This window comes from Pelecanus crispus, chromosome 1, assembly GCF_030463565.1.
Source record: "Pelecanus crispus isolate bPelCri1 chromosome 1, bPelCri1.pri, whole genome shotgun sequence".
In the NCBI taxonomy this organism is placed as follows: Eukaryota; Metazoa; Chordata; class Aves; order Pelecaniformes; family Pelecanidae; genus Pelecanus; species Pelecanus crispus.
The window spans coordinates 166,308,514-166,332,783 of NC_134643.1; the positions used below are offsets into that span (position 1 = coordinate 166,308,514).

At 44.8% G+C, this 24,270-nt stretch overlaps 1 protein-coding gene across 1 annotated transcript in view; it reads right to left on the reverse strand.

Annotated features, from left to right (window-relative positions):
* PCCA (propionyl-CoA carboxylase subunit alpha) overlaps positions 1-15,147 on the reverse strand; it is a 322,247-nt gene extending 307,100 nt beyond the window's left edge. Inside the window, exons 1-4 of the mRNA XM_075711566.1 lie at positions 15,085-15,147; positions 7,475-7,552; positions 3,862-3,909; positions 3,698-3,766 (exon numbers count right to left, since the gene is read on the reverse strand). Coding sequence (XP_075567681.1) covers positions 3,698-3,766; positions 3,862-3,909; positions 7,475-7,552; positions 15,085-15,147 — 258 coding nt within the window. The remainder of the gene's footprint in view (positions 1-3,697; positions 3,767-3,861; positions 3,910-7,474; positions 7,553-15,084) is intronic.
* Between the last annotated feature and the right edge of the window lie 9,123 nt (positions 15,148-24,270).

Here is a 24,270-nt window from a genome sequence, read left to right on the forward strand (position 1 = left end):
AGCCTAGTTACTCATTTTATATATTAATGAGAGGTATGCCAAAATGACTATTGCTCTAACAGCATACTCAAGACATTTGCCATGGTGTTCCACAGAAACCAAGTCTGAAGAACAAGAAAAAGTAGTTTCATTGAAAGTCTATATGCATTTCAGTTATTCCAGCCACCTTCATTCAGCACTGCAAACTCCACAAGGACTTCAGAGAATTTTAACATTAAAAAATGAAAGAAAAGTTGAATAGTCAACAAAAAAAGTTTTTTCCAAAATAAAGTTACAGGATAAGATTATTCACTAGTGAGTCTACAGTATCTTTAGTCAAAGACCAGTGATTTTAAGACTATGTATACCATTCCTGTCCAAGCACCAGTGAAAATGCCTGCTTGGGTCATTTATACATATGATACTGGATAGGGAATAAACTAGAAGCTATCACTTAGGAGCCTGAATTGCTCAATACCTTGTGATTGTTTTTTTCCTCTTTAAATATTTAGTGAGCACACTCAAGGAACCCTGCTTCACTTTAATTTCAGTTCTGTCTTCAACCACTATGACAGAAAGGAAAGCCAGAGAGACATAACAGACTGTCTTGTTTGCCCTTCTTTTACAGTTATTTGCAAAAATAAGTTACTATTAAGAGTATCAGACTACCCTTATTTCAGCAAGTAGCTACACAGATGACAAGTAACATAAGGGGCTATTACTACATCTCAAAGGTTACTCTAAGTTCTAAACAGAAAATTTACATACACCAATTAATGCTATTTCTAAACATTTTAATTAAAAATACTTTTGTAAAGCATCCCTGCCTACTCTAGTCACTTAAAACCAGGTCCCACTATTTTTAGTAAAGACAAACAGGTTCGGGATTGGCAACTAGTTCAACCGCATACCTTTACATTTATTTCTGCCTTTGGTTCAATGACTATCATCATCACGGTAGCTGCCCATGATATTCATTGCCTTTCCAATACAAGTCTTGAAGGAGTGAGGGATGTCTTGCTTAATTCTGTCAAGCACAAAATCAAAAGGCTATTCACAACTTTTATAGCATCCCACCACCAAGCAAACAGGTTTCTCCTAGCTACATGAGCACAGAGGTTCGTTTGGCAGGTTACACCAGCTCCCACATTTGATTTCAGAGCATTTGAGATTTTGCTACCATTGCTACCAAAAATATACCATATTTGGTATAACCAATAAGATAGCTGTTAATGGAACCTGAACATAAATGAACAACATGGGGCAAACACGGTTTGTTACTTTACAGTAAGCAACACAGTAAAAGAATTTGGCCTCTGGACTCATCTACTGAGGTTATCCAAACTGGCAGTCACACACATACAGCCAGGTCATTTCCACAATGAACAACCAGAGGTATCCAAGTCATTAAGACAGATGACATTAGTTAAACTATTTCCCAGTGCAAGCACCCAAGGATTTATGGTAGACATACGCTACTTTTTTGGTCTAATTATACATATGTTGCTTAGACTTAATACCACTACCCTATTTTAAGCACAGACAAGTGTTTCAAGTAGCCTTTCTCTCATTTTCCTTTAAATACTTGAACCTTCTTCAATGCACACAGCTAATGTTTAACCTTGTACAGATAGGTTTGATCGGTCTTTAAGCAAGGATACAAAGAGCGAAGCAGACACCATTTCACCCTTACAGCATTTGTTAAAGCCTCATCTCTAGTCCACGAACTCAAGATGTCAGTGTCTCATTTAACACAATGTTATCTTTGTGAACTGTTAGGAGTATATTAATCCATTTCTGACATACTAGCTTAGATTGCCTTTCTCTTATGAACTATTACAGATTAAAGACCCTATTCATATTTTAAAGCTAAGACAGCACTGTAGATTGAAAATATGATAGCTACTCTGCTTCAGTTTCTTCTTTTTAATGCACTATTTGTACTCCCTTCCCTAGGGTCATGAGTTGTACTTTTTCCTGTCGTTCTTATTCCCTCATTATGTTCTTCAATCTTGTTTTTTACCTACTGCTTTCGGCTCTTTTCATACTCTCCAGCTGATAGCAGGGTCCATACAATAAACAAAGCCATCCAGACACACTGGAGAAGACCAGTTCATTTTTTCAAGTCCACTACAGACTGGCAAAAGAACATGTTTTCTCTTTTTAGACAGCTTTTTCAGTCTATTTTCAGAATGAATTCATGCCAGCAAACAAGGCTGTGCAGTGCTGCTGAACAGCAAATCCATTTATCCTAACAGCAGATACCATATACATAAGATGGAATACAAGTACCCATCAGCATGCTTCAGTTTTACCAGAGGGTTCATAGATCATACAGAGTAGTTTGTATGCATATCCACTTAATCCTTGGCTTCCAAAAGAATTAGAGAATTTATCACGATGTCTGACACCCATCCAATTAAGAATTCATTTCACAGTCCACTGAGCATCCACAAGCAACTATACTCTCCCAGTTACAGCTACCAGTTAAAATCCAGACCAAGTATACTCTTCACTCACCTCAGAAAGAAAGAATTACTTGGCATAGAAATCCAGCAGTAGGGCATTTGTCCTGTCTCGGAAAATAAAGTTTCAGTCCCTTGCTCTACCTAGAGCCTACTTATATGAACTGAGTTAGCCACACAGGAACAGAACCACAAAAGGACTCTGACAAAAAGAGCTGTCCAAAACTCCCAACAGCTCTCACCTTTCACTTAACTCCAAAAACACCTAAGTGCTAACTGCTTTCCCAGATTCCACCAACCATGGTTTAGTTTTTCAATGTTGAGCCACACACCACCTACATTCACAAGTCTTGTCCTGCATAAAACCTACATTTTTTTTTCCTGATAGCTTGTCTGAGGGACCTATTCTATTAAATCATAACACAGAGTTTTAACTCCCTTCCAGATTTCAACAAACTCTCCTGGGACATGGGGGCACCCCCAGACCTTTCTCCCGTAGCAGTTTTTGCAGGCAAGGAATAATATGATGTTCTCTCTAGTCAACAAGGACATGCAAGTATGACTGCACTTGCTGTTATATCAAAGGAAATTATCTTCCTATTCTTGCTATGAGTGACTTGAAATACTTCTCAGAGACTACAAGACCTGAAAATGGGCGGATAGCTAGAAAAGTACCCTACTCATCTATATAGCCATTTTACCACCTTCCTGCCATGCTGCTGAATATCCAGGACACCTCAATATCCTCAAATGGAACAGCTCCAGTAAGGTCTGTTCAACACACCTGGCAGGAGAGGGCATTCCTCTGGGAAGTGGGAAGCAATGAGTTGGATTTACCAGGCACAGAAACAATTTATACCAAGTTCTATACCATCTCCTAAGATCCACTTTTCATTGCCTTTTTTGTGTACATTAACAAAATGAAGTTTAGGTTTCACTGCCACTATTACACTTGCTGCATGTGTCTACCAGGTGTTAGTGTCTAGCTTAATCCAGGGAAAAGGCAAGGTAACAGTTACACAAGCAACACACAGAAAAGTTCACTCAAAAAACATGCTAAATACTTGTTTAATCCTCCCCCCCACCTTGGTACCTCCCCTCCTTTCAGTCTCATGGAGGAAAAGGACATATACAAGGATACTTCAGAATTGCCAGCATGCCCACCATGGTAACCAACGAGCCTGCATAACAGTTGCAAGTCTTTTTGAATTAGTAAGACTCCCACCTACCATTTGAATTCAAGTAGTACTTACAGCATTGGCATCGACATCACTGTGTATGGCAACTGTTTTAATCCCCATCTTCTTACATGTTTTGATGACCTACCATATAAGAAGTGACAATTATCAGTACTTAAAATACCAATAGTTTAAGAATTAACTACAAAAAGAAAAAGTTTAAAAGATTACATACTTACTCGGCATGCAATCTCTCCTCTGTTGGCAATAAGGAGTTTTTCAAAAGTCTGAAGGGAAAAGAACAATAAGGATCTTGAGAGACTAACAAACCACAAGGTTTTTCTCCCTCCAGAAACATGCATTCTTTTCTCCTCCACTTCCACTAAACCCCTGGTTTATCCATGAGCTTGTAACTCTGAGACCACCTACTTTTAAAAAGGTTCTGCTGATTTAATAATGATGATATAGCAGAAAAGGTATGCTATACTAGATCTACCTAGCACGTACATAGTTTCAAAAGAAAAACATGTTGACTATTCACACCAGCATTCCCCAAATCTCCTCATCACGCACTGTGCAGAAACTAGAACTCTACAGAGGCTCTAGGAGATAGTCATATCCATGGAAGAGACATTCATAAGCACTGCCAAATACACACCAACAACCTCTACCCTAGAAGGGCCAAAGTTGCATGTTTCTTAATGCACAGAAGATATTCAAAGGAGGCATGCTTACTGTACTTCCCAGGTCTTTGCTGTTTTTAAAACTACACAAAGGGAAGGACCTCACATTATGGCAGCACTCTAAAGATCATGTTTTAAAAGCTTACACCTACATTCTGCTAGACACAGAGCAAACACCCATGCCGATGTTACCATCCTTCTGTTGGAAGTTACCATCACTGTTCTTCTCCCACTGCACAACCCCTGTGAAAGCTCCCAAACCTGCTTTGGGAAAGTGCCTGTATAAAAACCTAAACCTATCTGATTTTACCTCTACTTGGAGCATGCTAGGAGTTACCCATGGTTAGTGCCTCTAACCAGCACAGATGACCTGGAGTACAATACTCATCTGTCACAGGAGATCTTTAAAAGGCATTTCGATCATAAGGAGAGGTTCCCCTCTGCTTAGGGCATGAAGGGTAAAAGACCAACACTGCTGCTCTGTACAGGCATGCTTGCTGAGTTGTACCAGCCTGGCCCCTCCTTGTAGCTGAGCCTCCTGTGAGGAACCTGGCAAAAGCCTGCATTGCCATCATGACACTGTTACACACTCAGTACTAAGTAGCAACCAAAGTGCAACAGAACAGCAAGTCAAATTCAGTACACCACTGAAATACACCTTTCACACTGGAGTGCACTTAATGCTTGTTGTAAATATACCTTCAATGCTCCTACCATGCTTGTAAGAAGGAGATAACAAGCTGTCAGAAGTCAATAAGCCTTACACCATAGACAAAAACTTCCCATTAAGAAAGAGTGGTGAAGGAACAGAGTTGCTCAGCATAAGAATCTCACTGCTGGCAGTAAGGGTTATTGCCATCACTGGCCTTGCTTCTAAATATACAGGTGCACTTTGATACCGCACCTGCTTGGTTGCAAACACAGGCTGCCACTGAAAGGGACAATCCTGCTTTACACACTTACCCCCACAGCTTTCCATGCATCAGACCTAGCAGGGATGCAGCTTCAGGACATGTCAGTTCAACACACTAATCAAACATTCCTACTCTGACTCCCTCACTCCAAATCAAAACACAGGATAGGGAACTGGCAGGACTCTCCCCTTCAGGGGCAGCCTGCAGTTACACCAGATTAGGTTTATCAAACTATACCCTAAGACATTCAATAGCTATTCTCCCTTCCCTACACCAAACAGCTGTTTTTCATATGGACCAGGGGGAGAGGAAGTATTGCCACTGCAACAGTGAAACTGTTTATTACCCCCACAGTCATTAGTTAATTTGGGGAGGGGAAGAAAGGTGTAAGAGGAGAGGAAGGAGCACTGCAAAACCCCAACAGGAATTGCTATTGACAGACTAGGGTATATAATGTTTGCTCCCCTACTCCAAACAGACAGACATACTCAAGGTGCCCTTGACCAAATTTACTTCTTTAAAGCCATGGCTGAGCTGGCATCACATGACCAGTTTAAAAATACTACCATGTGCTAACAACTCACAAAGTAAGTGATAAAACCCTCCAGGTAAGAGCTGCAGCAAGCTTATATGGTAAATTCAGCCAGACCTGCTGAGGAATGCATACCACCACCTTGTACTCAGGCACAGGCACACCCTAGTCAAAAGATGGATCTCAAACATCCTTAAGCAAGCTCAATTATCAGAGGTACAAGTACTGTAAGAACACCACAGGAGCTAGCAATTTGTTTGACAAGCTTTTTTAGCTGAGGGCCTGGTCTAAAACCCAGTGAAAAAAACTGAAATGTTTCCAACATGCTCACACAAATTGTTCCTGAATCTAAATTTCAAGATTCTAGGTACCTGAAGGTTTTTAGGCATATAGACTTGAGAAGGAATAAAAAAAGCTCCCAAATACTTGGCATTGGAAAGTTTAACAACTCAAATACTTCATCAACTTAGCTCTTGGTATAAGAGTTGTTTTATTAATGAAGTATGGCCACAGTACAAGACAAGACTCTCAGTATCAAAGTGTTAAGAATATTTGACATTCATTTTAATTTCTAATTTTGCAATAACGACACTAACAGGAAGAGACTGGGCTCTTGCTCCTGCCTTTAAAGACAAGCCTCAAGTCCAGCACATAAAAAAACCCACACGCTGCTTTGAAGTAACATGCAGCATTTCTTGTTTATGTCATTTCCACTAATTAGCTTAAAAAGGTCTGATATGAAAGTCTTGTCATTACAAAGACAGTGGAAGGGGCAGTGAAGGGAAAAAGCAGAAAACAGCTTAAACTATCTGTAGTAGCCACTGGTTGGAATGACATAGCTCCTAGTTAAGAAAAACCAAATACCCAATGACATCATCTAAACATAACCATGCCTTCAGAAAAGCAAGAGGACCTTGATTAAGCAAGGACCTTAAGAATACAGATTTCTTCAGAAGACTTCTTTTTAAGCCACAGTTCTAGATACATACTGTTTTTCCCTGTTCTCAAATCCTATTTCACTAATGGTTAATCGCTTCTACACTGGTATACAAGGCCAAGCCTATCAGTCCTGAATTGTCAAGCATTCTTGCCCTTCAATACTAGCATACCTTCAGCCACGTTATTTTTCCAAGTGTGTTACTTTAGAGGCCATGCCAAGACAATCCCACAAGAAAAGTTTTTCTTGGCTAGTAACTGTAAATTGAGATTGCTACTGCACAAGTCCCAAGATGAGGATTTATTATTCCCTGCAGGCCTCAAGGGCCCATCTCTACCCAAGCTCTCAAGTTCTCACCCCACATCAGATCATCTAACTGTTGCCACTATTGTACACTTGTGTTTCTACAAAAAGTTTTTGGATAGTCTAGCTCCCAGAAGTTTTAACAGGCTTATACCTCCCACATCATGCAAAATACTAATAATTGTTTCACAATTATAATATCTTCAGGCCAGTATGTAACTTTCCCAAGCTCACAATCACTGATCCAGCCTTTCAAGGTATGCACCTGAAGTAGCATCCAATCTTGACAAATACACTGCAAAAGCAACTTCCTTTTTGATTTAAAAAAAAAGGAAAAAACATGCTATTAAACCACTGACTGCACAGGGGTCATACTAGGAGAACTACCATTGTTAGTATCAGCAAAGGGGAGAGGATAGCTTTAAAAGCCATGTCAGTGGTACAGTAAAATGCTAAAGAGAAAACATGCACCATACTACTTACCTTTTCATTTGGATCATACACAGATGAATACAGTTTATGTGAAGTTATAAGGCACCATCTTGAACACAGCGTTTCACACTACAGAAGAAAGAGGGAATTAAACGTTTTCCTCCTGCTACAGTATTCCAGTAACATAAGAACAGTTCATACAGTGACACCTTGAAGAAACTCTTCCATATGCTTCCATTCCCCCACCAAGCAGATGACAGCTTAAAGATCTACCCTCCCCCAAGCACACACCCAACAAACAGTAACCAAAAACAATTCAGAAGCTCCAGATATGAAGTCATAAGCTTAGGTATAAATGATTTTTAATAAACTCTCCATTATAACATCTTCTTTCCTTCTTACTCCAAGAAATACCTATATGGAAGTTCTCAGAAGAGCATGCATGAGTCTGCACAATCTGGGGATGGGGAGAGGCCTTCACTGCCAGGGAGCTGTTGGGAATAAAGCAGGTAATGGACTGGGCCAGTATGGAGAACAAAAGTAGAACAGACTTTGGATGCTAGTTCGGCTCCCAGTCTTCCCCACCACAACCCCTGACAGTGGTCCAAGGGAGAGGCCTTTTTCTCCTTATCTCAAAGGCTTCTGCTCTGAACCAACTTCTACAAAAGACTTAGCTCCTATAGTTTAACTATTTTGCATGATATGTCAGGAAAGGAAGCATACATATGCTATTACAAAGAGAACACAACAGATGATACAGCAAGTTTGCAAGCGTACCAAGGACATTCAGACAGGTACTTCTCAAGCAAGTCATTTCACAACATAATGGTAGCTATACTTAACAATAAACAAAATAATCAGACAGATAAATGATCCCACACCAAAGTTGCATCAATACAGATACAGACAGCTTGGGGAAAACTACACTTGCTCACCCAATTAGAGTCAAAAGGACTGTAAAAGCCTTAATCTCAAATACCATCTAATAGGAAGCACAAAACTGCAATGACTGACAACTGCTAGAACTCAGAACCTGTCAATTCTGTCTGAAAATTTTTTTCAGAAGTTGCAGAAATCTGACTTAGAAGTTTAGTAGAAAGTAAAGGCTGTCCTGTGAGAATAGACTAAAAGTGATAAAGACAGACTACACTAGAAAGGAGACCAAAAAATAAGGAAGTAAGTACATGTTCATATAAAGAGGTTAATTAGGTAATTCAGCTGCTCTTTCCACAACAGTAGTAGACAGAGAATTTTATCAATTTTTCAGTTACCTTAAGTCTACTGTAAGCTCATACTGGCTCTGAAGTACTAGTGGCTAGCAGTAACTGGAATGAGAACACTCCCTATGCAGCCCTCCAGTCGGATCTAGTTTGAAGATACTTTTCATGTTGCATCACAGAAAGCAGAAACCAGCCCAGGATTAAGAAGGGCACCACATTTGTAACAGAGCTGATATCATAATATTATAAAGAAAAAACAATATATTTCATACAAGTCCTGTGATACAGAACTAAAGGAAGCCTTAGAGCACACTACCTCATGCCAGCTCAGACTGAGCTTCATGAGTAGAAAGCTGCTACAGCTTCACAAACCATTTAAATGCCAATCACTAGTGGCAGACACAGCACACACTGTCCCAGGTAATCCAGAGAAACTTAATTAGAACAATTCAGATATTCTTAGTTATTCTGGAACTAAAAAGTCAGTGGAAAGCAACTGTTCCACCCTGTTTCACATGCTGTGTTCTCTCCCACTCTTTTTTCTTGGCCAGTTTTTTTTAGCTTCTTTCATTTTTTCACTTCACTCTCCAAAAATAAAATCCAGAATAACAACCTGAACTGCAAATCATTTGATGTGCTAGAATCAAAACCACCAGAGGTTTGGGGTTGGGTTTGGTTTTTTTTTTTTTTTGCAGAGGTATATCATTCTTCATCCAAGAATGTGACAGTACAAGCTGTTTCAGGCATTAAAGTGGGAAGATACAGTTAAGGACCAAATTCTGCCGGCTGCAACCACACGTACCAGCTGGTCATTATCCCAAGTCTACAGCAGGACTGTTACACCTTCAGTGACTGCATCACAATCTAGATTCCATCAAAGGGAGGAACAAGGATACCTACAGCAGAAGCAGAATATACTCTCCTGCTCCGGAGTACATGCAGTTAAGCAGATTGAGTCCCTCCCCTCTCAAACACTATTGACAGAAGTGCTTGAGGGACCACAAATAGCCTGAAGAAGGTCATACAGGACAAAATCTCCAGAGTTAATATTATTCATTGGAGAAAGTGCTTGTTAAGGGTCAGTGGGGCTAATCTAAATACTTCCAGTTTGCTGAGAGGGAGGGGGCAAGGGAAGAAAAGCTTCTGAGCTTTCTTGTAAACACCTTTTATACAAAGCTAGTTTTGAATGCGTATGAGAAGCCAGAAAAGTTATGCCACAGATGGAAACTGGAAGGAAAGGCTATGATGGGAAAATTAGTTAACATTAAGTTTCAGAATCTTAGCCATGTGCCATCTTGGGGGCGGGGGGGGAAGGCCTGTTCAAAGTTTTTATATAGAAATAGTACAGTTACCAAGCAATTAAAAACTGGAAAAGCATTAAACCACACTCAGCTCTGGTTTTACACTACAAAATTGGGCAGGTTTCACACAAAAATCTTGCAATAGCCTAACCTAATTATGCAACCATGTTTAAAAACTTAACTACCTTCTCAAACACACACTAGAATCCCTCAGAGAACCAGGTTCAGCCCTGAATTGAATACATGTGGAGTAATTTCCTAAAACAAGTCAACCACATTGCTCAAGTTGGATGTGAAATCCCAACCTATTTTTGTAATGACTTGTTACTTCAATTTCATAAAGCTTTTGACTCTTGAAAGCCCAAGAACACAGGCTATTCATTTATGAGAGCTCAACTCCGAACTTCTGAGTTTGGCTTAGAGTTTCCCACCTCTACCGAATCCTCAAAAAACAGATAGTGTTAGTACTGTATTTTGGAAAAGCATCCTGCTTTATCTATTAATTGCACAATAGCCAAACTGAGCTCAAACCTGAATAGCTGTAACAGTTATAAAATAACTTTATATAAATCAAACTAGACAGTAAGTTGTAGAACAGCATGCTCATCACACGCTGCCACTTTGAGGCCTAGCAGAGAACCTGCCACCCAGGGACCCAGTGCAGCCCTAGGAAATCTCTTCAGGTGGTGTAAGGACACAACACACAACAACCAAACAGAAAATTAACTTGTTATTTGGAGATGGCTTACATGTGTGTTTTTAAAGGTTTATATGTCCCTCATCAAGGAAAGACATTTCCCTGCCATACTGGTCATCCTGTAAATAACTCATTGATACTGAGCTTTCCAGGTACAAAGAGGCCTCAGGTCTTGAAATGGAGATGCAGAGTTCCAGATTTCAGGCAGAAAAAGCATCATATACCAACATTTGCTTTCAGAAGTCTAATATGGGGAAGAATGTATATTTTCACATTACTAGCAAATACTGTAAGCAATGCCCGATAGTAACAGCTAGGGTAACATACTTATTTTCACTAGCCATAAACTCTACCTCTTGCTTCTGTCTTCTGCTAGCAATCTTACGAAGGATTTTGCCCCTACGCTTTCAAAGATTCAAGCTTAAGACACCATGAGACTAACCTCTTTATATTTGCAGTGTATTTCCCATTAGCTCTAAGCATTGCTGAGTAACTATAAACACGAAGAAAATTTAATTTTTTTCCGTATTTTTATTACGCAGGACCTTCAGGTATCTGCAAGAATTTTGAACTGTAAGGCTGGAAGTGTAGCTTATTAATGCAAGATTGTACAAGTCTTGTAAAGAGAAAAGCACACATAATGTTTCTGGTTTTGGGGTTTTTTTTCCCCTCTAATGAAGCACAGAGTGTGCTGAATAGCTAAGTACTTGTACTGTAAGCAGATCCTCCTGAAGCCAACTACAAAAGATGCAGTACAAGGTTCTGTAAGGTACACTGCACCATACATAATAATTCTTTCACCCTTACCAGGTTTGAGAACCACTGGTAATTCTAAGAGGGAGAAGAGAAAATCTGGTTTTCATATTTGCCAACACAGCATACAAACTACAAGCAAGGAAACACCCATCCACCTAAGGCTATTTTTTCCAAAACTAAATAATTTCTACACCCAGGTACCTTCTCCCTTGTGCCAGTCCCAAAAGTTTGTATAGTCACATGGTGAGCCAGACCAGGGAATACATCCAGCTGAGAAGATACTCACAAGGAGTGGGAAAAAACAGGTTCTCAGCCAGATTTTAGTCCAGCTTATCCACTTAGATATTCAAGCAGCAGAGCTGGCACAAGTTGGAGGGAGACAGAAGCCCAAAATGAATTGCCCGTGATCAAGATCTAGCAGCTGCACCAAGCTGGAACAGCTTCCCACAGCATAAACAGCTCCAGTAAGGCCAGCGCCTGTGAAATAGTTCTTGCACGATTGTTACAGTACTGTGAACTACCAATGCAAGTTTGGGACAGGCAAAATAACAAGCAAATTAAACACACAAGTAGTGTTTCAGAACAAGACTGACGTTTTTTACTCAATGTAAACTTCAATGAACTCTTGACTTTTTCTTCCAGAACTAAGATTTGCCCACAGCAGACAGCACAGCATGCTTTGCCTACAGAATCCAAACAGCTGCTCCTGGGAGCAAGGAGAAAACCAGAAGTTTCTACCTGTGGCATGCTTTAAGAGTGCTTGTCAGTACTAAAATCCATAGTTTACATACTAGAAACAATCACTGCAGTCCAAAAGTCTAGGTCTACATTCATCTCCCCAGATTGGTGACCATTTTAACTCCCTTCCTTAATGGCAGATGATACCAATCTTGCTACATCATCAGCCTAACACTTGTGTGCTCAAACAAGGGGAAAAGACACTTCCCTGGAATAACAGCATGCTAAAAAGAATGTCACGAAAGAGAGCAAGGAGCTCCCACTGTACAGATAAACATCCGTGACTTAAAAATGGTGAGCGTGTAGATAACAACTTATGAGGGCACAGATGGTAGAGAAACTTTCCATACATTTACTTCAATGGTTAGAAAACTAATCTACACTGCTAAAAATCCATGTCAGTAGTTCACTTTGATTTCATGATTTATAGTATTTATTGCTTTCTTCTACACTACTTTAAAGTCTGACAGCTTTCTCAGAAGAGTTTCAAGACTGAAATATCAAAAGCCATCTCTCATCCTCATTCTGTAACTACAGCCGCCTTTCAGCATCAGACTTTCTCCCAGCTCCAGAAGTGCAAAGCACTCAAAAAGAAATTTTGGTTATATTCTAAACAGAACCAGTTCTGCATAAAAGCTAAACAGAAGTGCTAAGCATGAGATGAGAAACACAGCAACCAGCTGAATCCCCAGCTGAGTGTTTTTGCTCTGTCCTTTATCAGGGCCTTTATTGATTCCCATGTGAGAGGGGCAAAAGAAGTTAGGGACAACTCACTAGCTACTAGTCCTTGCAAAAAATATAAAAGCTCAGAGCACATCAAAGTTTGAAGACATCAGTTATATTCTTTGCCTATGTTAGCAAAATATAAAAGAATCTATGAAAGTAATTCCCATGCAAATTTGAGTCAATCTTTTCCAATGTACTGATGCCCCGAAGGTGACCTTCATACACAGGTATTAAGGACTAAAAATCACTTCAGTTACCTAAATCACAAGTGCTATTAGGCAGCTATAAAAATATTTTGTTTTACAAAAGTGTCACCAATGTACCATTTCCGTAATGTTTACACTGGCACAGTGAGACCTTACCCTTGAGATGTTAGAAGGAAGGAGACAAAGTAGGCCTTTCACAGGGGAGCTCCAAAGGACCTACAAAGTCTTTGGACTACTTAGTGGGAAGAGCAGAAGTCCTCCACATGTGTATACGCATGTATGTGTATACGCATGTATGTGTATACGCATGTATGTGTATACGCATGTATGTGTATACGCATGTATGTGTATACGCATGTATGTGTATACGCATGTATGTGTATACGCATGTATGTGTATACGCATGTATGTGTATACGCATGTATGTGTATACGCATGTATGTGTATACGCATGTATGTGTATACGCATGTATGTGTATACAGCTACCAAAAATGAAGTCTTCAAACAGCACAAGCCCTCTACTAATTCCAAATCACTGTCTCCAATCATTCTCAAACTTCTCTTCCCTTCACTTTTCAAGAAGCTTCTCCAGCCTTACACCTTCACAGCAAAACTGGTCTGCTATGCATATTTCCTAAGGAAAAATACTCAGGTAAAGCACACCCTTTTTTCCTCTTTAACCCCTTCTTAGAATGCCCTAGCCACATAAACCACCTCTTTTACATGATCCCTAAAGACATGTGAGGAGTTCTTTACAGTATCATTATGGGGTTACATTTCTAGAAACCCTCAGGGGTACACAGAGCAAAAATTTTCCTTAAGTCGATCCTCTCTTCTCTACTGGAACTTGCAGACCTCTACATATATTTTCCTTTTTGGGGGAAAAAAAAATATATATATAAATTCTTCCTATTGTAAGCAATTAGATGTTTATTGCACCACTTTTCCCATATACAAATCAGCTGTAGTCATTCAACTGTTACACAACACTGTTTGCTCTTATCCCAAATAATGTCCTCTTTCTTTTAACACAGTCTGTAGAAGTAATAGAGAAGATAACATCGCAACTGCCTCAGTGAAGTTAGTCCATAAGGAGTATGGAATTTTCTAAGGAATAAGGCTTTCTAGAAGTTTAAAGTCTTCACCTAAAACATTAGTATAGTTCTGCAATGAGTTAATTGCATTTTCATGAAAAGTAAGAAGAGTAAAAAAAACCACAGTGAAGCCTTAAGTGACAGCTTAAAGATCCGTAAGTATCTGGGGTAAGGGGGCAGGGGGGAAGAGACAACAGTGTCACAAAGCAGTAGCCTTTTTCTGTGAGGTAAAATTTTACTGCAAAAAAAAAAAAAAAAACCAAAACTACACTCTACCCCTGAGTTTTGATAAGCTGCTGTTTAACAGCGGGAGAGGACAGAAGTAAACAGGGAATAGCACGTAACACTCTCCAGCAGCAGAAAATTAAGTTGGAGGGAAAAAAAAAAAAACCCACTCCTGGCAACACAGGGATGGGAGACACCGAGAAATAGCTCTGGGATGCTGCCAGCCCTCAGCAACCGGACCAAGGACCCAGCTTTTCCAGGCAGCCCCCGCACCGTGCTCCCCACCCCGGCCCCGGCCCCGCGGGAGCCGGAGGGGCAGCACCCCCTCCCCTTCCACCCGGCCCCGCCACCGCCCCAGCACGACCGCCCACAGGCCCCCCCCACGGCCCCAAACCCACCCGGGAAAGGGGGGGGGGGGGCACCCCCCGACAACCCCAGCCGTTCAAACGGGGACGCCCCCCCTCCGCAGCCCCCCTCAGGGGGACGACCCCGGCCCCACACACGGGGGGCAGCACCCGCCCGGCGGCCCCATCCGCAGCCCCTCACAGGAGCAGGGGGACCCGCCCCGGCCCTTCGCACAGGGGCACCCCCGGCCACCCCGCAGAGCGGCCCCGCGGCTCGGCGCCGAGCAGGGACGGGGAGGAGGGAGGGATGGAAGCCCGCTCCCGGCCCGCCCAGCCCCCGGCGCGCCGCTCACCCTCAGCAGCGCCTGCAGCCCCCGGCGGCCGCCCGCAGCCCCCCAGCGCAGCGCCGCCGCCATGTCTGCCGCTGCCCGGTCGCCCTTTCACCCGCGGCGGCGGCGGAGCGGGCCGCCCGCAGCCAATCCCAGCAGCCACCGGGGGCGAGGCGGGGCGAGAGGGTCCCAGCAGCTCCCTGCCTGCCTGCCTGCCTGCGGCTTTCCCGCTCTCCCTCCCTCCGGCTCTGCCTGCCTGCCTGCCTGCGGCTTTCCCTCTCTCCCTCCCTCCGGCTCTGCCTGCCTGCCTGCCTGCGGCTTTCCCTCTCTCCCTCCCTCCGGCTCTGCCTGCCTGCCTGCCTGCGGCTTTCCCTCTCTCCCTCCCTCCGGCTCTGCCTGCCTGCCTGCCTGCGGCTTTCCCTCTCTCCCTCCCTCCGGCTCTGCCTGCCTGCCTGCCTGCCTGCGGCTTTCCCTCTCTCCCTCCCTCCGGCTCTGCCTGCCTGCCTGCCTGCCTGCCTGCGGCTTTCCCGCTCTCCCTCCCTCCGGCTCTGCCTGCCTGCCTGCCTGCGGCTTTCCCTCTCTCTCTCCCTCCCTCCGGCTCTGCCTGCCTGCCTCCCTCCCTGCCTCCGGCTCTGCCTCCCTCCCTCCCTCCCTCCCTGCCTGCCTGCCTGCGGCTCTGCCTCCGGCTCTGCCTGCCTGCGGCTTTCCCTCCCTCCGGCTCTGCCTGCCTGCCTGCCTCCCTGCCTGCCTCCTTCCTTCCCTGCCTGCCTGCCTCCTTCCTTCCTTCCCTGCCTCCTTCCTTCCTTCCCTGCCTGCCTCCTTCCCTGCCTGCCTGCCTGCCTCCTTCCTTCCCTGCCTGCCTCCTTCCTCCCCTGCCTCCTTCCTCCCCTGCCTCCTTCCTTCCCTCCCCCCCTCCCTGCCTGCCTGCCTCCCTCCCTGGCCTCCCGCCGTTATGCAGCGAGCTCTGCGCCGCTGCGTCCCTCCGGCTGTGGGTGTGCAGGCTCGCCGCCCTGCCTGCCCCTGGACGCCTTCAGCGGGGTTTGCCCTTGTGCCTGCCCCGGGCTGCACGCAACAGCCTTTGCGGATGTGGCTGCCGCCGGGGGTGTGCCCGTACAGCCGCGGTTCTGCGTGTCTCCGGATGCACGGCTTTGGGGTTGCGTTTGTGCTGCGGCGGGGCGTGTGCCTCGGGGCTTGGCGTGCTTGTGCAGGTCTCCCGCCGTCAGGGGTGCACGCACCTCCTCTGTGTGTCGAGCCGCGTTGGCGTGCAGGTAGCCTACAGCTGGTTTTGCAAGCGCAGGCTGGCGTGTGGAGCTTGGGTCTGTCTGTGGGTGACGGGATGAGGGCTTTCCCCTGTGCTCAGGCGTGTACAGGGCTATCTGCACCTGGGCAGCTGCTAAGAGTTTCAGCAGCGCGGGCGCATCGGTGCAAAGAGAAGATTCATCCAGCCTCTGGGTTACCTGGTGGTGAAGGTGAAAAGCGTAACCGTCCCAGCAGAGCCCGGTCCAGGCTCCTGCACTACAACATGTAAGCGAGGTTGGCATGAGGACTGGCAGGACAGGGGTGCCGCTAATCCTCTTATTTCTGATCATCTGCAGGAACTCCTTACTGCTCGGCTCCCCGACACACAATACTCTGAGTCAGCCTCTTCCGAAATGCCCTGTGCAGCTGGGCTCAGGCTCCCTGCTACAGGTATCCACCATCTCACCTGATGGAGGTGACAGCATGGTGCCAATGCCAAAGTAAATTGTCATCCCTGGAAACGCTATGAGAGTTTTCCCATGAGGAAAGTGCGTCTCGGACTTTTGTTGAAATACAACAGAGGCATAAAGCTGCCTACAACACTGAAGTGTAGAAAAGATGTGATCCAAGATGTTCAAATCAGCGTTCACAAGGCAAAGGAACAACAGTTTTTTCTTTAAATAGCGTTATTAAAACAATGGTGACATGGGAAAGGAGGGTAAACCTGAGGCTCCTCGTTATCCTTGCTACAGTAGCAGAGGGAGGCTACTGTTTCTGAAGCTGAAAGACAATTATTCTTAGCTAAGGAAAAGGATTATGTCATAGGCAGTTTGCAAGACACCCAACACATGCTTTGCCACAAGATCCCAACACGGCTAGAAGACAGGAGAAAAATTACATCCATAGGGAAAATGTATATGGGCAATATACATAGTTATATTAGGAATAAATCCCTCAGACTCTAGACACAAGCTAGGTCCTTGAGCAGGGTAAGAGGACATTTCATACACAGTCAGATGATTGTGTAACTGCATTAACCGTTGTTAGAGAGGTTTTACCAGAGTACATCACTCCCTCAACTTGTGCATTACATCAACCCTTACATTTTTATCCCATACCTTTATAGTCCTCAGTAAATGGTACTGGTCCCGTATTGGGACCAGTACTGTTTAATATCTTCATTGACGACATAGTGGGATCAAGTGTGCCCTCAGCAAGTTTGCAGACAACACCAAACTGAGTGGTGTGCTTGACACACCTGAGGGATGGGATGCTGTCCACAGGGACCAGGACAAGCTTGAGAAGTGGGCCTGGGTGAACATTAGGTTCAACATGGCTAAGTGCAAGGGGATGAAGGGATTGAGAGCAGCCCTGCGGAGAAGTGCTTGGGGGTACTGGTGGATGAAAAGCTGGACATGAGCTGGCAATGTGGGCTCACAGCCCAGAAAGCCAACCGTGTCCAGGGCTACAGAAGAAGTATGGCCAGCAGGTCAAAGGAGGTGATTCTGCCCCTCTACTCTGCTCTGGTGAGAACCCACCTGGAGTGGTGCACCCAGCTCTGGAGCCATCAGCACAAGAAGGACATGGACCTGTTGGAGCAGGTCCAGAGGAGGGCCACAAAAATGGTCAGAGGGCTGGAACACCTCTCCTACAAGGACAGGCTGAGAGAGTTGGCGTTGCTCAGCCTGGAGAAGAGAAGGCTGCGGGGAGACCTTCTTGAGGTCTTCTAAGACAGATGGGGACAGACATAGGGCCTGTAGCAACAGGACAATGGGTAATGGTTTTCAACTAAAACAGGAATAGATTTAGCCTAGATATAAGGAAGAAATTTTTTACAATGAGAGTAGTGAAAGACAGGAACAGGATGCCCAGAGAGGTGGTAGCAGATGCCCCATCCCTAGAAACATTCAAGGTCAGGTTGAACGGGGCTCTGAGCAACTTGATCTAGTTGAAGATGTCCCTGCTCATTGCAGGGTGGTTGAACTAGATCTTTAAAGGTCCCTTCCAACCGAAACCATTCCATGATTCTACATTCTTTTGGGCTCATTCACATCCTGCAGTGAGAGCCAGGATGTCCCAGAACAACTGGCATATTCCCATGCCACAGGGAGGCACAGGGGGAAGAAAAACTGCTAGGCAACTGGCTTCATCCAAACGTGAGCTTGAGGTATTTTCATAGGACTCTTGGTGCATGGTCCTCCCAGTGGAACACAGGTTCCCACTTGCATTTACACATAATATTGAAAATTTTGGCCTAGTTTTACTATTTTTGACATCACTTTTTTAACTTCTTGTATCAGTACTTAGTTCAAAGTGAAAAGAGGTGAAAGCTGTGACAACACAAAGGAGAACGCTAGGCTCATCTCTGCTGCATGCTGAAGGTAGGTGAAATGACTTCTTCCTTTCCTCCCAAGTGAGAAGCAAAAGTAAAATTAGCATTGGGTTGCCTCTGTTGCATGTTTATGCATTTGTGCTGCTGTATTAACAGTGCCTACAACTGCGCAGGTGGGAACAATGCAAGAAAACTGTTCTTAATCTGTCTAAAAGAGGTCACCGTATTTGCAATTGAGACACAAGCAGACACCGCAGATTTTTTCAGTACACACGGAGAGTCTTGAAAGTAAAAGAGACCAAGAGCAGAAGGGAAGTACAGACTGCACTGTCCTTCACCGCAGGCTCTGCGTTAGATATATTAGATGCACAGAGATACACACCACAACATCACGTTATTGTATTAGAACAATATCCTGAGGCGCTTGACGTCAGTTCCTCCTGCATGCATAAAGCAAACAGTCACATGGCATCACCGGGGTGTTTTCTTTTCCTCTACAGAAGAGATTCTGTTTGCAGGCCCCGGTTGCGGGATTGGTGGCCACCTACAGAGGCACATCAAAGGAGGCCCCCCACAGCTGCAAAGGGAAACTGCCTGGGATTACACAGAGACACCGCAGCAAAGAGAAACTTCGCAGCCAGCTGGGTGCATAAAGAGCTTGATACAGTGAGAAATGGCCTAATGCAAGCCCATTTCCAAGTGAAGCTAAGGCTCTTCGCATATGGAAGGGACTGGGAAAAAACCTCAAGAATGCTAATCTTTTTCTGTTTGCAAATGAAGTCTTCTGCTTTTACTATGATTTGATTTTGACTGACAGATTTTACTAATGGTCTTTTTGCCTGTTCTATATTGAAGTGGATACTGGACTAGTGGATCAAGATTATACACAATTACTATTGAACATTTCAAAAAACAAAGAGAGGTTAACATACATCACTGTTGCTAAAGAAATTGTGGATATACAAAAGTGAAATTCCAAAAGTAAAATATCTAGACTAATTAAAGGTTATATGAGTTTGGATAAAAACAAAGACCCTAGTTCTGCATGTCTGTAAGCACATTTGTAATGCCATAACTTTCAATATATGCTCCTGTCTCAGTTACTAAAGCTATTAACATGCACAAAGTTAAGCAGGTTTATGAGAGACTGGAATACTGGGCAACTTATTCTCTCATTATTTTGAAGGGATCCTGGGGAACTGTAGCTTTCAGTGCTGAGAATTTCCTCGATCCTTTCTTTACAGCAGAAAGTTACTTTCATCTTCTAACATAACTCCAAATTTAGACAGGAATCATAAGTTGTTGTATCATCACCTAACTTTTAAGCTGTAACCCAGGGAGAAAACGGAGTAATTGTAATCCTTCTGCCTTTATCTAATAAGGAATATATTGTACTGGGTTTATAGAACATGAAATGCATTATGCACTAAAGCCTGTGACTGAAGAACTCAAAGCTAGGAAACCTCTATCAAGTATCTGTTATATATTCTGTAAACAGCCTTTGCTTCTATCAGCATTCTGCTCAACACACTGTGAGATACAAAAATTCAGCCTTAGAGTCAGCCAAGTCAATATCTCCACACATCTCTCTGAGTACCTACAGAAAAATCTTGACTGTGAGAAAAGATCCTTCGTGCCAGATTCTCCTGAGATTGTCAAGGGTTGGAGGCCAGGGGACTGTCAGGCACCCCAGAGAAGCCCCAAAGCCCAGCCATAGACATTGGAAAGCCAGAATGGGGTCCAAGCTACCAGTGCTCTACTCCTCTGGGGCACCTTGATTTCAACCCCATGCCCAGTTGCCCAGGCTTTGGGGCTTGCTGGAGCTCCTTGGGGGTGGCAGGAACACCCTTCCCCTTCTAAGGCTCCTCAGGGGTGACCGTACCACACACATACACATGCTTCAGGGATGGCTTGATCCTTATCTTGGCCTCCTGGCCTCAGGGGTGGTTTGAAGCCCATGCATGCCACGCAGCCTGTTTCTCCAGGAGCATGAACCTCCCAGTCAGCACCATTCACCTTTCCCCAGCCATCAGGTCTCCTCAGGAAAAGTCCTGAACCTCCCTCAGGAGGCTCAGGGGCACCGCAGGGGCAACCCAAGCATCCTGGCCTGTTCTTAGGGGGGCTTGACCTCATCCTCTACATGGCTTCAGGGGCAGCTTAACCCCCAAGCCAGGTTGACTTGCTCTGGGACATCATGATCCCCGCGGCCCCCAGGAACAACCTGACCCTCTGCAACCACACAGCCTTTGAGGCTGCTTTGGGACAGCCTGGATCACTCCAGCTGTGGAGGCTGCTCAGGGAGGGCTTGAAATCCCCAGGCCCCTGTGGTTTCTCATAGGTGCCACCTCAACCCCTCTGACCACCATCAGCCTCCAGTGCTCCCCAGCCTGGAGCAATTCCTCTCCCCAGCTTCCTAGGCTGCTCAGGGACATCCTGAACCCCTGGCCTCATGGGTGCCTTGATCCCCATCCTGGAGATGCCTGCTCTGAGATACCTTGATTTCAGCCCTGCCCAGCCACGCAGGCTCCACCAGGGAGGCTGGGTTCCCTTCCCCAACTGACCTCCAGGGTGACTTGACACCCCTCCAGACTTTGGCGTCTCCTCAGGGAAGGTCTGAGCCTTCACCCACCACAGTATGGCCTCAGGAGTGATTTGATCCCTTTCCCACCCTCAAAGGCTGCTCTAGGAATCCCTGTTTTCATCACTCAAGCCCTGCTCCCAGCCAAGGGACTATTCAGGGTTGGCTTGATTGTCCCACCCTTGCCCAGCCTCACTGACAGCTTCAATCTCATCCCAGCTTCCTGCTGTTGGTCACCCCACCCCACCCCCCTTTCACCAGCCATCCGGTCCCTAGAGGTCTTTGGGGGCAGCCTGAACTGCCCCCAGCCACCCCAGAGGAGCCTCAGATCCCAAGCAGGGGTGACTCAGGGAGCCCCTACCACCAGGGCACCATCCTGCAGGATCTGAAAAAGATGGGCAGACCTGGGTGCTGGTATTGAGGTCCATCAACAGTCCCAGACTGTTGAAGGCAAGGTGATGATTCAGGTGCAGGTCTATCCTGGGACTCCTGTCGGGGAGAGCAGCAAGAGACAGGGCTGGAGACAAAGCTGTGACAGTAGACCAAGGTCCAGCCAGGAGACAGGAACACAGATAGAACTGGAGACAAGTACACCTCCAACAATATAGCTTAAAGCAAAGCCGATGCACTCAGTGCCCCAATACCCTGGCAAAGTTGCTCACTGCAGTGCAGGTCTGATTGGGGAAACATGCAGCAGCTCCCACATTAGCAGAGTGAGAGTCCCTTTGTCTTGGGGACCATGTCTGGCTTCTTCTAGTCTGATGATTTGGATCAGACACAACTTTTAACTTTTTCACATCCTCAGGATGTTAAAAACCTGTTGACAGAAACATGGTGTAAAAACTAGGAGTTAAGCACCGCCTGCCTCAGAGCTAGCTGGAATCTGCACAGAGTCTGCAGCAGGGAGGGCAGGCAAAGGCTGGGAAGCAGACCAACTTGCAGAGCATTTCAAGCAGCTCGTGAGATGCAGCCCTAAATGGCAGTAGTTATCAAGGAGGGCACGTGCACATTTCAGGAAGGCATCACACTTGGATGTGATGAAGTGATACCGCTTAATGAAATTTCTTATGAGATTAGCACAGGAATCACAACTACTTTGACACCGCAGAGTGATATCTCTGCGGGAATTGTGTTTTTCCTGTGATTTTATGGACTGAAGGGTTCTGCAGGACTGCATCAAAGTGGCAGAGATCCAGGCAACTGGAGAGAGTTCTTCAAGGAGGAAAAGGACGAGAATGTGAAATTCACAGAGAGAGTGCAAAAAGAACAAAATGTATTCCAGTGTAGTCTGGAGGTATATACAACCCTAAAGAAATACTGAAAGAGACTCATGTGCTGGGGAGGACTCAGACTGTGCTGATGTAGAGTAGAGGTCTTACTTCCTCCCCAAGAGCCTTGGGGACAAGGATGTTACAGAACCACGTAAGCACGATGGCTCCACATGTCTGAGCAAATATAAATTCACACTGTTGTTCACCCCATTGCACAGAAATTATGTTTGGCTTGGAGCCTTGCAGATGAACTCCTGGAGTTGTCACACTTGTAGGGCCAAGGAGGAGTTAGCACAAACACATGATTGCTAGGATTGCTGCTCAGCACCTGTATGATGCCTCCAGAAGTTCTGCATGACTGGAGGGTCATCCATCCAGGAACCGGGAAAATGAATTCTAAAATCAGGGAGGTCTGGAGCACTTGCTGTGTCTGAAATGCATTAAAGAACTCCAGTACATGGACAAAAATTTTGCTGAGCCTCTTCTCTGTGGCATTGTTCACATGCAGTGACAATGAGCTTGACTAGTAGTTTGACATTTACTGCCTGCTTGTAATGTGAATACAGTTTTAAACAGCTTTGGATCCTTTCTAAGGCATTAAGAGTAACCCCAAAGATTAAAAACAAAATTGTAATTCCTTTGATTAAAAAAAAACCCATGTTGTCAGGACTAACAAAGATTTGCGCAATGGCTGTCTGGGCTGTCAAGCCTTAACAGAGTCTTCATGAATTCCTGCTGTAGTATTTATTGCCTAAAGGTTCACTGCTCAGTAAACAGAATGGTACATTTAAATTTAAGATTGCTTTTAGAATTTGCCACTCCTGGGCATGGTCAAGCTAAAGGAGACGATGGAGTTCCTTGAAAGAGGCGATAAGTTCAGAAGGGCTAAATCATTTGTTTGGATTCCAGCCATGGCATGAAAGCTTGAGACAGAGAGGCAAGTTGGTTTGATCGGGAGTAAAAGAAGCTTTCTTCTTGGGTACATAGAGCAACCATCCCCCTGAGTATAGAGACGGAAATGAAACACCAAGGGAGGAAAATGGAACAGGCCTGAGAGAAAGTATTTGCTCAGATCTGTTCCTGATGGTGATGGTTCCAGAACTGGCAATAGAAGCAATCTTCGGTAGGTCACATCTTGTCCTGCTGTAACAGCAAAGACGTATGTTCTTACCCATCTCCTTCTGGCTTCTGCTGGAAACACTGGGAATCTCGCATTTGTGAAAAGGAGTTCAAGAAGGCTGAATCTCAAGGTCGAGCAGCATGTTCATTTAGTCACAGCTCTCTGTGACACAGCTGTGTGGATTAATTCCATCCCATTTTCCTCAGAATGATCGGTATCTTCTGTATGTGGCATGACATATGACACACGGGTGATAATCCTCCTATCAACCATGAGGATACTCCTGGCTGGTCCTCGCTTGCCTGTGAAGGCTATTTAAGCCCCCTAAGTCTTTACAGCTTTGCTCTGGCATGAGTTTCTCGATGCCCATGGTTTCATATTCCTCCTTGGATCCAGTGATGACAAGGGAGGACAATGCATTCACCACATGGTGCTAGAAAGCACTGGATTTTGGTAGTTCAAAGGGTGGTGGAGTTAACAAAGAGCAGCTTTTGAGGCGTTGACTTCAGGAGCCCCTGAGCACAAATAAGATGTTAAACACCGAGGGAAGAGCACCACCACCACTGCTTGCTCTTTCTCTGCTGTCTCTGGGGGAAACAGAGAGTTATTACCCATTCAATCCATGACCCAGAGAAGTGACTGAAGAAGGCTGTGCTGGGCTCTGAGGCCC